The sequence below is a fragment of the Hippoglossus stenolepis genome, chromosome 14 (genome assembly GCF_022539355.2).
Source record: "Hippoglossus stenolepis isolate QCI-W04-F060 chromosome 14, HSTE1.2, whole genome shotgun sequence".
Classification (NCBI taxonomy): domain Eukaryota; kingdom Metazoa; phylum Chordata; class Actinopteri; order Pleuronectiformes; family Pleuronectidae; genus Hippoglossus; species Hippoglossus stenolepis.
In genome coordinates this window covers 6,330,799-6,347,513 of record NC_061496.1, presented here as the reverse complement: position 1 = coordinate 6,347,513, position 16,715 = coordinate 6,330,799, and the positions used below count along the sequence as shown (strand labels likewise).

At 41.4% G+C, this 16,715-nt stretch overlaps 1 protein-coding gene across 4 annotated transcripts in view; it reads right to left on the bottom strand.

Moving 5' to 3' along the window:
- The window catches only part of lrp8 (low density lipoprotein receptor-related protein 8, apolipoprotein e receptor), a 156,204-nt gene that overhangs the window by 58,538 nt on the left and 80,951 nt on the right, over window positions 1–16,715 (bottom strand). For all 4 annotated transcript variants that reach the window (XM_035177493.2, XM_035177494.2, XM_035177490.2 and 1 more), the window contains exon 4: window positions 2,571–2,699. In XM_035177493.2, coding sequence (XP_035033384.2) covers window positions 2,571–2,699 — 129 coding nt within the window. The remainder of the gene's footprint in view (window positions 1–2,570; window positions 2,700–16,715) is intronic.

The window sequence follows — 16,715 nt, the reverse complement described above, 5'->3', positions numbered from 1 at the left end:
GGCTGAAACTTTTAATGTCACCCACGTATATGTCCAGAAACTCCCTGTATATATACATTTTAAGTGTTTTTTCCTAACAGAGCAAAGGGCATATATGACGTGCAATCTATAAACGCCAAAAAGCTGCTGTGTTTGCATGTGTGTATTTGTGCGTGCATGTCTGTCACAGGTTGAAAATCAATAAACGCTGTGGGCCTGATGTTTACGCAGATGGAAATCAATGCCATTTTTACAGCTTGGATACCTGCTGCGGGGAAACGTGACAAAAGTGTGTACTGTACGTAATTATACAAACATGTGTGTGTGTGTGTGGATGTTAGTGTGTTTGAGCTTTTCTATAAAGCCTTGTCAATGTGCGGTTAATGATTTCTGCTCAGCCAAACACTGAAATCTGACATCTAATCTTTCTAACCAAGATGGAAACACGTTGTGTGCTTCCTTTTTGAAATAGATTAATGAAAAGTAACTATACAGCATTCGACATCTGACTGAACTTTATTCTGCTTTTCCTTTATACTGCCATGTTTTATTCTGACAGTAGAACAGAGATAGAATCATCATGCACGTGTGGGAGAAGAGACTGAGACCCTGAGCTCCAGCTCTGTGTTGGGGAATGACAGGAGCAATACGATTGGCTGAGACGAGGACTGAGGACTCTAACCTCTTACACACTCATTTATATATTTATATTATTACTAATTTCAACCTGTTTGAACTCTGAGGATGAAAGTGTGCTGCTGCACCCTGCACTTGACAAAACACTGTATTCTGTGACTTCATTCACAAAAACAAAGCCCCACTGTTTGTAAAATGCCTAAAAATCTTGGGACACCACAGCCATTACCTAACTTATTAATATTTGAATTACATAATAGACATATTAGACAATCAGGGCGAGACGCAGCACCACACACACTTTAAACAAACAATTTCTGAGTTGCGAGACTTAAGAACCTACAGAAACTTGATAACTTCAAACCTGAAAAGTGACATCAGAATAAAAAACAAACATGGAGCCAACTGTCGGTGTCGTCAGCTGATTGCGCTCATAAATAAGATAAATAACTGGTTTCTCTTCTGTAAAATACTACTGGTCCGACTCTCCCAGTCTGCAGAGTGAGTTACCTGCTTACACTTATTCCCTCTTTAAGAAACAGCCAAGAAACACGGACGAGATAACCAAATCATGTTTTACATCTCCAGACGCATAACACAGCAAATATATATAAATAAATGAAGAGATGAAACATCTCAGCTTTTCAGCAGGTGTGACGGTGAGTTTAAAATACTCCCGATTGCGCAACAGTAAAGGTGACACACTAGAAAGTACACGGGAAAAAAAACCTCCTACGCCTGATTTGCATTTATGATATCGGGGGAAAATCTGCAGCTCCCAAATTTTGGTATTTTTAACGTATTATTTTACATCTAAACTTAGACTTCATCATCACCCCGGGGTATAAAAAAATCTGTCAAAACACATCCAGCAACACAGAGGTGCCTTAATCCTACATTTCTAGAAATGTTGTCACATGGAAGTTTTAGTTTCTCAAGTTACTTCCCTCGTCTCCCTGCTTCTCACCTCTGACATCACAACTTTAGTTTTTCTTTGCGGTTCTCGTCTTCTTTCACACTTTTTAATGGTAGAAGAGTTTGCACCGACTTCAATTTGCACAAACTACTTTACTACAACTCTATAAACTCTAATATTGAATTTACATCAGTTTAATAACTGCAAAACAAATAGCTATTGAAATCTATAAGACAAATGACAAGTCCAGTCATCTTTAGTTGAGTAAAAGTTCTGATGATCATATAATTTGTATTGTGAATTAATCAAAGAGACAACATGCAGTAAACAAACAGCCGCCTGCTCTGAGAACTCTGGATTAACTAATGATTGTTTAACTTAATGCAAAATCATTTCTTCTTCCTCTGCAGCCGACACCCAGTGAGGAGTTTTAAAAGAAAACTCTCTGTGAAGATTCTCAGTCAAATACAGGACATTGAAATTTAATGTCCTTCATTAAAAACAAAAGAAAGACGAACTTCTGAACTTGAGTCGACTTGTTTGAAAACTTTCCAGACTGTTGCCCTCAGTGAGAGACATGAAAGCAAAGGTGAGCTCAAAGCATTGACTGAATATAAAGATGGACGACAAGTCAGCCATGTGAAGCCAAATCCTCTGGATCGCCCCCTAGTGGCTGGCTGCAGTAAAGGTCATAAACCCTGCATCCTCCATGTGGGTGGACGGGACATGGACCAAAACAAAAAGGTCAGTCAATACGTGTTAAATACATTTGTCTGTAAGTTTGGTTATAATTAGATATTTCATGCTCTGAAAATGGGGCGAAACATCACGATTAACAGCTGAGACTGACTCCTGATTGGTCGACAGTGACATCGCTAGAACAAGATGGCGGCACCTGTGTTTGGAATATTTTGGCGTAATGTCTGCACAGTGGGAGGAAGTGGAGACGCATCGTCCATCTTTATCTACAGTCGACTGTTCCAATGAAACAGTTCCATTGCATTTTCTATTCACACCCCCCCCGCCACCACACACTCACCTGCGGCGCACTGCTCCTCGTCTGCACCGTTCTCACAGTCCCTCTCTCCATCGCATCGCCATGACAACGAAACACATTTGCTGGCAGCCCCTCCGCAATCAAACTTCTCCGGCGGACAGGTCTGTCGGCCTGTTGTGAGGGGGGGCGGGGGTGAAAGGAGTCGAGGGAGAAAGGGACAGCGATGGGGGGGGGAAGGGAAAGAAAAATGGACAGAGAATGAGAGAAGTTGGGGAAACAGAGGAGCAGAGAGGGATATAAAGCGGCAGGGGGAGGAAAATGAGAAAAGAAGCAGGGAGGAGGCAGAAGATGGAGAGAGAAGGGACAGCCAGTCAATGAAACAGTTTGATAACTTAGTTATCTTGTTGCTTGAATCGATTCCCCCTCAAAGGCCTGCAATTAAAGTGGACACAGAGCGACAGGGGAACAAAGAAGCAGGAACACTGTAAAGCAGACACACCAGCCAGGAATAAAAAACACAAAGTGAAAGAAAGACGAGTATTATTTGGTGTGTGTGTGTGTGTGTATCCATGTACATGTTAGATGTGCTTATTTTTATATTCTCTTTATTAACCGACTCAACACTAAGCATGCAAAAGCTCAGAATAGTTTTTAAAAATGGTCTAAGACATCATCTTTGAGTTACTTGGATGACTTGTTTTTCACATACTGCTTAATATAACGTTTTCTAGTCTAGATGATCCATCAGGGCTTCACAGTATAGTTTTGCCACCCACCCACCCACACCCACCCACACCCACCCACACACACACACACACACACACACACCACACACAGTGCATGTGCAGCACTTTCGCCATTATACATCACTCACACACTGCCGGCACAGCGAGGGGCGTCAGGGGCAATTTGGGGTTCAGGATCTTGCCCAAGGACACTTCCACAAACAGAATGGGGGAGACTTGGGGAGAATGTTGAGACCAGCGACCCTCTGGTTAGTGGACGACCCGCTCGACCTCCTCAGCCACAGCCACCCTCGAAAATGTTCTATTAACACATCAATAGCAGGGAGCTACCATGCAAGGAACTGGCCCGACCATCTGAGGCAACGTTGGGTTCTCTGTCGCTCCCAGGGACCTTATAGGTGGACATGTGGAGAGGAAGGATTGAGGAAACCCTGTGGTTCATGGACAACTCGCTTTACCTCCTGAGCCGTAGCCAAAACAAAGATGAGATTGGCCAACAGTCCAAATCTCAAAAGTGTTCAGATTAAAACGGTATAAATGGAGAAAAACGGCAAAATCCTTACATTTGTTTGAGGACAAGCAAACAAAAGAGAAACGACAAAAGCAAAACTGAAATACATTAGAGCAGAGAGATAAAGGGATTGGTTAATCAGCAGGAAATTAATCAGCAACTATTTTGATTATTAATCGTTTAAGTGATCTGGTTCAGCTTCTTAAATATGTTTCTTTTTTTTATTATGAATTGATGAATCTTGGGGTTGTCAATGTAGTAAAAGTGTCTTTGTCTTGTGATGTTTTACAGACTTAATTGATCTATTAATCAATAATTTTTACTGCATGTGAAAACACATTTGATAAAGAAATCTTTTTTGAGTGGAAATCACTTTCTCACACATCGAGTGTGTGTGTGTGTGTGTGTGTGTGTGTGTGTGTGTGTGTGTGTGTGTGTGTGTGAGAGAGAGAGAGAGAAAGTGGTCCCTCTAGGTAAAAGCCCATTACAGTAAAAAAAAATGCCATTGTTCCAACATGTGTAGCCCAGGGGGTTCGCAGAGGGAGGAAAAATACAACTGTTCAATCAATCAACTTTAAACATTACCCACAACAAATACACACACATACACACACACACACACTGGGAATCTTACCCAAGATCACATTGTAGAGCTGTGTCAAACTCAACTCCATCAATTATACATCTTTGACCACAAACGTTCTTCTCGGCAAACAATTGTGTGTGTGTGTCAGGCAGCCACAGATCAATAGTACATCTGGGATTTGCCCATTTCGTTCTCATTCACTATTTTTTATTTTTATTCAGCTCATATTAAACAGTACTAAATATGAGTTCCTGCCATTTTACATTGTAGATTTTACGATGCCCCTTGTGGAGAGCTTCAGCTTTGCCTGGATTTCCTCCAACTGTGCACATAACGTTTCCAGGTACTAAAAAAGCGTCTTCTTGCCTTTTATTTTCCTAATTGTCTCTTCTCTCTCCGTCTTCTTCTCTTTTACTGGCGTCGATCTTTTTGCATGAGCACTTCCCTGTCATTTCCTCCCTCCCTCTTAACTTCTGACCACTCTTCCTCCTCCTGCTGCTGAATATCAGGCTCTTGTGAAAGCATCTTTTCAATGTGTCTCCTCTAAATGAGGTTTCCCTTGACCTTTAAAGAATAAAAGCCTCCTGCAAATCCCCTCTAAGAGAGTGAATAAGCAAGCCCCATATCAGCAGAGTGTGGATATTACTTCCAGGGGAGCTGAATGGACTGTGTGTGTGTGTGTGTGTGTGTGTGTGTGTGTGTGTGTGTGTGTGTGTGTGTGTGTGTGTGTGCACTTGTGTCTTTGATTCTCTTTTTGTCTACGTGATGATTATTATGAATACCAATGGGAGGTCTCACATACACTGTAGGTGTGCGTTCACATGAGGACATCTACATTACTATTCAATCAATTTAAATGTGCACCCCGCAGATTCTGCGATATCACACTGGTCTCACGTTTCACATTATCTAGCTTTTATAAGAGTGAGCATGTTTTCGTGCGGGTCAGCACATCCAGGGGTAACCACCGAGAGTCTCTCAGTCTAATAAAAACCTGCACACAGAAACCCCCTCCAGTCCGCTAAGTGTCTGATTGACAGCTGGGTTAAAGGGATGTAATTTGTCTGACTGACCATTTGAGGCCTGCGAGTCGGGGAGGCGGAGTCACGGATCAGCTGCCAATCACGGAATTGAATTCAGATGAGTGAGAAGAAAAAAAGATGGCTGCACTGACGTTGATTATGCCAAAATAAACTAGATGCTTTTCACCCCAGGGGAAATACTCACTATATGAAAAAGCTATTTCCAACTTCCTATTGCTAAAGTAATCATGTGTGATGATTAAAATCTGTGTTCAGCAGCTGCCTATTGACTTTAAAGTGAAACGCATACATTCATATGGTGTAAGACAAGGCCCCATGTCTGCACAGTCAAAAACAAAGTATAAACTAATAAGTCAATAGGATAGAACAAAATCCCAAGTTTGTAATTTGACTTTGCCAGTCCAGATGGTGATGGTATTGATACTGAAGCTGCAGTCAAAGTTTTGTTGGTCACCTTCAGTGAGCACTGATGAGTATTAATGGACTTTTTAAAAGTAAACTGCAGAGGTTAGGACAACTTTTAACATATTTGGGGTCAAGTGCTTTATCTGACCCCTCTCCTACCACAGAGAAGTATGTAAAGGTTGCATCTTTTCACAAAGTATTCCGATGTAACAAGTTATGATCCTATTACAGCTTTTACTTGTGTGCATAAATGTTGTTGTGTTTACATTAAAAGGCATAACTCAATTATTATAAATACCATAAATCCCTCTCTGAGCTGCCAGGGCATTTAACTACATTCATGGTTGTCCAGACTTTGCACTGAATGAATGTTTCATGGGCTATAAAACTCCTGGGGCACAGAGACAAACACAGGGCTGTTAGCAGCCAGCTAGCCTGTCCACTGCCAAGGCCGACAGCGACTAACAGCCGAGGACCTGATGCTAGCCGGTGGAGCTGCTGGGTGGCGAGCAGTAAAAGAAAGTGATTGGTGGACACGGCGGCTTCGGTGCGTTTGTGGACTATTCAATAAGTTTGCAGTAATTTGCCTTAGAAAGAGGCAGAGGATAAAATGTGTTACATAAATAGTTAAATATTCTTATAACATGGATGCTGTTTACTGGCGCTGTGAGTGCAGAAAATGCGTCAAATGCATGTTTCCCCCTGAATTAGAAGAATCTGTGGCAGTAGCTGCGCTGGGGGTGCGTACATGGCCGCATGGAGTTCGCTCTCAAGAGCAACGGGAAAGACTGACCACTCCCTGTCTGCTGAGAACTGCATGACCCTTGTGGGAACATGTACACCTACAGCCCAGGCCATGATGAGGGCTGCCAGCGAGGATGGTAAAACTTTATGGATGTTTTGACAGCTCACTGATGTAGGATTACTCCTGGTTCTGCTGATGGAGAGAAATAGAGATAAAGCCGGAGAGAGCGAGGCAGAGAGCATCGCACACAGCTCTACAATGAAGGAACAGCGCACGACACAAAGTTAGACACCTCATGTTATTGTGAGACGTGAGAAAAAAAGGGGAAGCGCTGACTCATCATTATACTGTAACGTGAAAAACATTTAGTTTGCCAATGCAATACTTAATCACCTCACTTATATCTTCATGTTTTGCACTTGAGTAAGTTGTTCTCACAAACCACTGAAATTATTTTTCTTTTAAGCATCTGACCCTCAAATGTTTATGCACACTGCCTTAATGAAAGTTTGTGCTGCCATGTGAAAGTTGACACAAGATGAATTTCCATTGGCTACAGGGAATATATGGCATTCATGTCCTGTTTGTTGATATTTATGCAGTTACTAAGGGAGTGTTTACTGAAAAGTCAATACAGTCGATTTTCCTGCTTTTTTAAAAATAAATAAACGTGTTTGTGTTAGTCAGCATTAAACTCTGCTTCAAGACAAGTCTTCTTTCTATCATTCTTCTTCTTAGTATTTTGGAAATTGTGCAGTGGATGTTAAATAGGTTCTTCTGGTCCTGGGGTGAGAAAACTCATTTGGCACATAAGGGACGATGCAGTCTTGTAATTCAAAGGCCGCGTCCAGAAGTGGTACAGACTTGTTATGCGCCTCACGTGTCCTGCTTAAGTGTCTATTATGAGCAGGGTATAGAGGTGGACTGAGCGAGGCCTTGTATGCTAATGAACTTTTGATTAACTACCTTCTTAATTTCCCTTCACAAGGAGGGAGTGGATTGGAGGATTGAAGCGCGACACCACGTCCACTGCTCAGCCGCCTGCCTGGCTTGGAAGCCAGCCCCCAGGTGATTGATTCAGAAGGCTCGTAGCCACACAGGCTAATGTTAAGATAATTTTTTTTATTATGAGGTGTGTGTATGAGGCCTGGGAGGTAATATATGTCATCCTGGGGTCGCTGTCTATCACAGTGAGACACAATGTCTCAACAAAGGCACGTGGGAGGAGTGTATGTGATAATGTGGCACATGATAAATGGGGGGGAATGGAGGCGTACAGATGATTTAGCCTGTACCACCGCTAAGGATTATAGTGAATGAATTTAAAACGCTTAAAGGTACACTGAATCCCCCTGCACTGCAGACAGCACATCACTGATTGATGAAGTACTAAGCTTTTTATGCAAACACCTGAGAAACATGCCTCACATCAGATCAGCGGAATAATACTGTGCTGCTGTGAATATCAATTGGCTCCACGTGCACGGCAAAGCAGAGCAAAACGTATGCCAAATTGAAAACATTTATATTTCCATAAAACCAGTTTCTATTTTGTGTCAAATATCCTAGTCCTCCCTTTTATTAACTCTGCAAATTTCCGACGTGACTACAAATAGAGGTTATTGAAGGTATTTCTTGCGTGTGTTGCCGACCATGAGTAAAATCCAAACTAACCGGGGGTCCATAACAGCTGATCGTCTGTGAAATAGGATAATTAAACTCAAGTTTCAGCCATGAGGTTGCACCATAAATTGGTGAGTGCCTGCTCGAGAACAGTAAACTTTTATCGCTTGGCTACTCTGTGTAGTAAAAGCAGGGCTGGGTCGTCCATGGAATCAATACACAACTATACCACATCATTCCAGTGTGGCTCAGACTGCTTGAATAAAAACTACTTCCAATTATTGGCCATATAATTTCTGACAGTTTAATATACACCAGGCAGGTGCCATTAACATGTTTCAAACTCATGCATTTAATTTGTGCTACATTAGGATTAACCTGGTTTCATGGACGTTCAATAAAATGTGGGTAAAGAAGTCGAGGATGCAGACGGAAGGGTAAGAAGGGAGGGGAGTGCATAAAAGGGAAAATGCAGGGAGATGTGAGTGGGGTCAGATATTGGTCAGAGGAGGGAGAATATCAATGCGAGGACAAACTGGGACTAAGGAAATTAGAGGATGAAACTAGGAGACACACTCAAAGACGGAGGCAGGAGCACTGGGTCGGAATTTGATCAAAACTGGGGCTTCTTGTGACCCGAGGGCCAACAAATGCACACACACACTCCACAGGAAATTCTCATCTGGTCACTTGCTCATTCAGATCTGGAACATTTCAACAAACTCAACACCCATGAACACTAACGCTAACAAGAATATCTCCCCAGGTTACGCTGTGATCCATTCAGAGATGTGTGTTGGATTATATCTTAACACAGCCTGTAGAGATGTGGAGAGGTAGTTTTGATTAGAGAAACTGAGATTTCAATTCAAATAAGTGGAGGGCTTGTAGCGGGTGCACAGTCAATCTCTTTCGGGGATTGAGGTGCATTCCGTACAATTGTAACCTTTATAAAGGAGAATACACAAAGGACATTGGGCAAAGGGAGCCTCGAGCTCGCCAGGAGCTCATATGCATCAATGATTCATGCAAGAGCAGAGATGTATGGATCGGCCAATTATTCTGCTTGTAAGGACTTTGCAATTCTAATGGTTTGATCAGTCGTAGTGGGTCATATTGTCATGGCTACGCTAATTAACCTTGTTCCAGCCAGTGGTCGTGTGTGTTGAGGTAGGTGTGGGGTCACGCTGTCTTTGTATCTGTGTATGTGCCCAGTAGGATGGTTTTTTGAGTGGTGGCTCCACGGGGACATTTTGAAATGCAAAAAAAAACTCTGTTTATTTCCCTTTACCTGATTATTAAATGTATATTATGTAAGTTCAGCCACTAGGGGTCTCTCAATCAATGGCAAAAAATCTAGTTTGATGACGTCGTAAAGCAGCGTGGGATCATGGGAGTTGTTGTCTTCACTGTTGCAGATGAAAATCTTCCTGACGCAACTCAGGCGTAAATCGTGTACACGGGTTAAGTAATGTATTAACGGGACCAGTACCAGAGAAAACCAGCGAACTGGCTAGCGGTTTTTCATCTATATATAATATATATAAATTGGGTATTCCCTGGATTTTAGATAATGTGAGAATATAAGTGAAGAAAACATAGTATTGGGACTTTTGAAGACGTCATCTAAAGCTCTGAAAAGTTGCAATGGGCTAAATAGAAAATCAAAAAGACAAAAAAGATCTAAGGAGAACTATAATGAATACAATCCTCATTTGCAGCTTTAATGCAGATTGTATAATGCATTAGATTTTTCTATTTTCGACCTAAAGCACAATCTACCACAAGGTTTAGAGAGTGACCAGAGGGATAGGATGCGTTGTAAAGTTAAATAAGTCAAAGGACTCACACGACCCACATGACATGTAAATCTAACTTCACAGGTCAATGACAATTCTTTTCATCTGTGGTGTTCAATCACAGTAATGCAGACTCGCAGTGTGCAGGAGTCGAACGCTTCATCCAGCGAACACTCACTACAAGTGCACAATAAATTCACGTGAGTAGTTTTGGAGATGGATTGTGTGTGTACGCATGCATGAATTCAAGTGTTTGCATGTGCATGTGCTATAACTGTAAAGATTGCTGTGCATGCATGACTGAGTGTGTGTTTGTTTGAATGTAAGCAGGGGTTAATAATATATATATGAGAATACACGAGTGTGTGTGTGTACTTTGCTTAACCTCACAGTGCACACAGAGAACTGGAGCATGATTTTACATGATCAAGGAAAATGAGGTAAACCAATGGGATGAAAGAGGAGTTTAACAGAGAGATGTGAAAACGTGTCACTGGTTTAATACTTGCAGTATTTTTCAATTATGATAAATCCATCCACATTAACCCCCATCAAAAGATGTATTGCTTTAACGAGCCCAGTGTGGACATCTGCCAATTTACCACAGCGACTTTTTAAATATTTGTCGGACTATCCAGAGGAAAGAGATGTTATATCAACGCTGTGACTCTTGAGTTTTGCTCTGCTACATCAATGTTGCAGAATAACCAACTCCATCCCCCTTGTCCTTCAGATGGAAAATCCAATTTAGGGAAAGGGCGCATGTGGTTAATATCAGATTACATTTTAAATGAAGGTTAGTGTTGATTAGTGGTTTTCACTGGAACGCTGATCTTCAATTATTGTGGAGAGAGAGAGATCAAAGCCAAGAGACAGGAGACAAAAAAAATGATCAGAGAGAGCATTGCATTTTGTTACGTCGTAGGCTTAATAATAATATATACATCCATTCATCCACCCATCCATTCTTTGGATCCTTCAGCCAAGGAGGTCATGTTTTCATTAGCGTGTGTTTATCTGTCTGTTAGTTAGCAGCATTACACAACATCTACTGGATTACCATTAAACCTGGAGAACGAATGCAGTATCAGCTCAGGGAACAACCCACACATTTTGGTTTGAATCCGGATGAAGCGGTGGATCAGGATCTATTTCTTCAACTCTCGTTAACGTTCAAATATTCAAATGTTTTGTGTCTTCGAAAAAGGAATAATACAGAGATCTTGTTGTTGCACAGATCTGGGGAAGGCTACAAAAAAAGCAACTGCTGCATTAAAGTCCCCATCCCCACTTTCGCTTTATGTGTCTCCACAACTCTCTCTAGCTCTAGGCTGTGAGAGGGAGAGAGAAGGGGCTTGTTAAATGCGGAACCATTAGCACGGTCTAGACTCTGGGTCTGTCAGCGCCGTAGGGGGAAGAAATACAGCGCGACACCAGCGCTCTAATAGGAAATTGCCACTTTCTCCCAACAGGTCCCTCTTAATAGTTGTTTAGAAGACGACATTGGGCATCGAAAATACCAAGTGCCACATCTTAAATCATGAGGGACAGCAGGAGAAGGGAGTCAGACATTGAAGGAGATGGAGGAGGGTGCACAGCAGGGGGCCGAACTCTGAGCTTACTGTGACCTCATGACGAGAGCATGGCTCACCTCTAAATGCTTATGAATGCTCTGATAGTATATAAATGTATTATATCATAAGAGATACTGGCGGTGTGATTTGTCTTCCAAAAATTATTGTCATGTAACTCACTTTAATTCAATAGTTTAACTTGAGTAGCCTCTAAAAACAAATGTGGTTCAGTTTAGCAAAAGCAATTCCCTCCCAAATTAATTTGGTCACAGAAAAAATATTTGATAACACAAACTCTCTGCATGAATCAATGGTTTGATACTATTTAGACCAATTGCAAGAGAGGCTCTGATGCCTGCTGCCTCCATTTTGTTCAGTTATTGCACTTTACGGTTAATTGGTACATTAAGTCGTGTTAAAATTCACCATGCAGTTACAACATCTGTTGGACCAGCATTAGAATAACTGCTATTGGCAGAGAGATGACTGCTGCATATTTGTCTCATTGCTTTTTCTGCTTCATATAATTTATCTCTGCATTGTGAATATTGACTCATACCGTACTTAAAGTCCAGCTACAAGCCTCATGGGGAACATTTTGATGTGTTTTTATGACATTGTGCACTTAAAAAATAATACAATGTTAAAATAAAACCTGTTCTATCGTCTAAGTTTGCCTTTAGATGCCACGACTGTTATCCAGTGTTACAGTTAGAGTTTATATTAGAAGAGAGAGAATGTGAAGAGAAACTAAAACTGAAAAAGAAAAATGTATTTTTAGCTCATACAAACTGCGAAATAATGGAAAAAAACGAAAAACTAAATGGAAACGTGATAATTTTTATACTTGTGTGTTTACCAACATGGGGAAACCACTACAGCAAAAGCAATCCCATCAGGCAGGTCCAGCACCGTGAGACGTCCTCTGAGAGCAACAACATATTGACCCACAATCAATCGTAGCCGTCTGAAAGCTCAGGTCACTAATTGAACAGAAGAATGGAATTGACCCCAAGAAAAATCACAAGGTGGCTGTTGCTGCGTCGGTGGTTTCCTCTGTTTGATCACCACGTGCTGCACAGTGTAAACAAGGAAGCGTGTTCGCTGTAAACAGACGTTTGTTTCTCAATGGAAGAGTCCCAATGTTGTCTGGTATCAGAAAAGTCAGGGTCAATAAATAAATAAAACATCTAAAAACATGAGGCGTTCTTATTTATAATTAATTGAATTCAATGTTCAATAAAACCAAACTTAGTAAAATTTAACTTGATAAATAAAAGAAGCAAACGGATGATGTTATAAAAGTATCATCAACTCTAAATCCAACGTTTATTTTCAAGGAATCAGGCTTTTATTCAATCATAAATCTTATATTGTATAAAAAGCTCTGCCTAAAGCACCTGGAACTGGATAATTTAACGCACTGTACCATTAAAACTATGAGATTCTCTCAAATGGGAGTTTGTTTTCTCTGATGACCACTTTAAGGCTCTGATAAATAATTGTTTTTTAAAGTTTCTCCATGAATTGGGTATTTCTCAAAGGGCTTCTTCGGTTTAGCTTTGTGAATGTCATTAATGCAGAACGACGACGACGACCATATGGCAGCTAAAACGCCGTGAATTTCACCGTCTGGGGTATTTCCATCCCGTCTTTGTTGTGGTTATGTTATTCTGTATCCTCCTTAAGGGATCAATACACTTTAACTTATTGCTGATATAAATCAAGGTAAAGACATTTGTGGTTAATGAGATGCCGTGAGATACAGCAAGCTAAGCAGAAGAATGCACATGAAGGCCCGAGATGATGATGGGCTTACAATGGAAGAGGAGGGCGAGCGAGGGAGGGAGGACACCAAGGGAAATTTGAAAGATAAAGAGTGAGAGCGAGTGAGAGAGAGAGAGAGAGAAAGATGACCTTTTAGTATTGTTTTTTTTCCTCAGCAACTTTTAAGATGACATTAAACTAACTGTCAGTATTGTACAGCAATTATTCATGAGGAAGATTTCACACACACACGCACACGCACACACAGTATCTGGAGACGACTAAGAACCGTGGTGATGATGGACGACATCATCATCAGCGGACAAACAACAGCCATGTTTGTTCAAACGCTTCAATCTAACTGTGTTTACATTTTCCGCAGCAGCAGCAGCGCGTTGTGTTAGTTTTCAAAACGACCGTCCACTCTCATGTGTCCTCTGCTGGTGACACAGGCCGGAGCTGTATGATGTCGGGACATTGTTGTAATGCTGCAGAAAAAAAGCCGGGTTGGATGTTTAAAATGTAATTATATAGTCGTTAATGGTTTCCTTTGATTCTGATCATAGGCTGTGTGTAAAGATGGACGACAGGATGTCAAAGACGGTTTAAGACAGTTTACATCGTTCTTATCGCACCGATGTCTGTTGATTTTTCTGCTAAGTTTGGTTTTGATTTGCTATTTGATGCAATAAGAACAGGGTGAAACGTCATGATTGACAGCTGAGACTGACTTGCTATTGCTTTTCAGTGCAAAATAGTAAAATTTACATAGTTTACCACACAACAGGAGATACAACGGACCACAAACACTCAATGATTGAAACTTAGAAAGCTTTGCATATGCGTAGGTTATAGTGCATTTTTACTTCTGTGTGTGTGTGTGTTGTGCATAGTGAGTGAAATTCACCTCAGAGCAGCAAAGTCTTTCCATTCAAAGAACATGTAGCTGGAGAGTAAAGACAAATTGGAGTACTCGCACTCTGAAGTAGAAGATCAAAGTGACCTCAGAGTGCTCAGACACGATATGAGTGCATCTCTCTGTTACCAAGTCTTTGTGAACATCTGTGTGAATGTGTGTGTGTTGATGATGGAGGGTCACTGGACTTCTACGAGACTAAAAGAGCACAGGAGACAGAGGGAGGTGTGGGGAGGGAGAGAGAGAGACGCCACCTGGGAAATTACGCCCGGCTCTGCCGCTGCCTCAAGCATGAAATTGAAGCCGTCTGACAACAGACCTGACTGGATCTTTTCCGTTCATATTCCACAGTAATGAACTAACACAACCTACTGCCTCTGTGCTACAATACGACGACCTGACTATTGTCTCCCCACACAGACGAGTAACCCCCGTCAGTACACAGGAGCAGGTGGAGGAGATGACAGCAGGGACTACGAGACGCAGGAGACGGGACGGACAAAGGTCAAGTTTCAGCTGTATTTCTCACCGAAGGGCAGTTTGCATCACAGCGGTTTTGGACAAAACTGACCATATTGCGCTTGTGACATCATTCCTGTCATAGACATCCTGCTTCAAAACACCATAGAATTCAATCCTCCCTGTAGTAAAGTGTGCAAATAAGAAGGAGGCTTCAATAATTAAGAAGTTTTAATACCTGTTTGACTCGGCGGCAGCAGCAAGGCAATTAGCAGCCACCCTGCAGCTCTTTCACTCTCCTCGCATTTGCTAAAGTTTCGGTGGTGGTTTAATTACCACATGAAAAAGAAAGTAAAAAAGTCAATAGTGGTTTGATATGAGCCCCGAGAATCACAGCTCCTAAAAAAGTGGGATAGAAGTCCTGCTGTGATGATTGGCTCCGCTTTGACAGTTTGTGTCTTTAGATGAATGAGTTTCATCGGCTGGAATGAAATGAGTTTGAAATCAGGGCAGTTGTAATACTGTACTTAGTTTGGTATAAGCTGATGAGGGAAAAAGATCTAATTAGAGGATCAGAAGAAAGTATTAAACACATCAGTACTTATTGAGGTGTAACTGGGCCCGACCGATGTTATTTTTAAAGGATGATACAATAAAACATTTTAACTGTAAAAGAAAATGTCTTTAAATGCCTTTTTGTTTGTGACTGCTTATAAGAAATTTGAACATGTTTGACAAAGTCCTGCTATTTTAATGCAGCTGTAAATATTAACTTAAATACTTGAACTACAACTGCTGCCATCTTAAACTGCTATTTACTAAATACTGTGGATGTACATTAGCCATGTAGTATTTCTCAATCCATTTTTGCACTACTTTCATCTTGTCCATCGTGTTCCTTACGACTGCATGCTATATTGTACTGTGTACTATGTTTTGAGGACTTAATATGTTGCATACTTGTTGCATATATGTTCTGTCTACTTATATGTTTACACCGGGGATCAGAGAGAAAACAAGATTCCCGTCTATGTCCTTTAAATAGCAGAATTGACAATAAAGTTGAATTTAACTTGAACTAGGGGACAAAATGATGGACAGTAATTGTGCTTTCATGTGAGTGAAAAGTTCACTGAGCTTTTAGATGTGTATGGTGACAAATTAAAGTAAAACAAACCGCAACCACTTCAAAATAAGGGCAGGAGTTTGTTGTTGTTTATATCAGAAATAGTGACTTTCTGGAACTTCCCATCTGACTCATTTCTCCTGCAACGTCCACTGAGGGACGAGGTCTGCACTTCAGATTGGTGCAGAATGTAGTGTGCAGACATGCGTGCTCTCTCATGCATCAACGACCACTCGTCTGATGGAGCATTTTCTTCACAATTCCCTCAAGGCCCCGATTCATTTTCAGACATTTAATTACAGACAGTGCCCGAGGAGCCAGAGAGTGTGTGTGTGTGTGTGTGTGTGTGTGTGTGTGTGTGTGTGTGTGTGTGTGTGTGTGTGTGTGTGTATGGTTTCAGAGGCGTCATCGGGGGTCCACAGTTAATCAGCAGCCGACCAGAGGTTTCAGGGATCAGCCCATCGATTCCCTCGCAGCAAAATCAATGCAATCAAAGGCGTTACTTTAACTGAACTCAGATCAGAGCGAGGAGGCCGTGCAGCAGGGAGGAGAGCAGGAGGACACAGAGGAGGATGTGATACACCATCGTATATGCTGGTGGAGAGCGGCTGTAACTAGGGACAGATGCGGTAAATAGGATAAAGTCCAGTGTGATAACTGGAAGTAAATTAGAAGTAGAGGTCAGATCCTGTAAATGAGGAGTGATAAGGTGGAAGCAGCAAAACAAAAGCAAAAGGAGGGAGACAAACCTAAATAAAAGACGTAGACGCTTCCACACATGGATATTTTAAAAAGAGTCACTGACTGGTTGTGTATGTGGGAGATTATGAGCTGAGAGGTTATAGTGTTCTTCATTTTCATCATCAACAAAACACCAAATGAAGGAA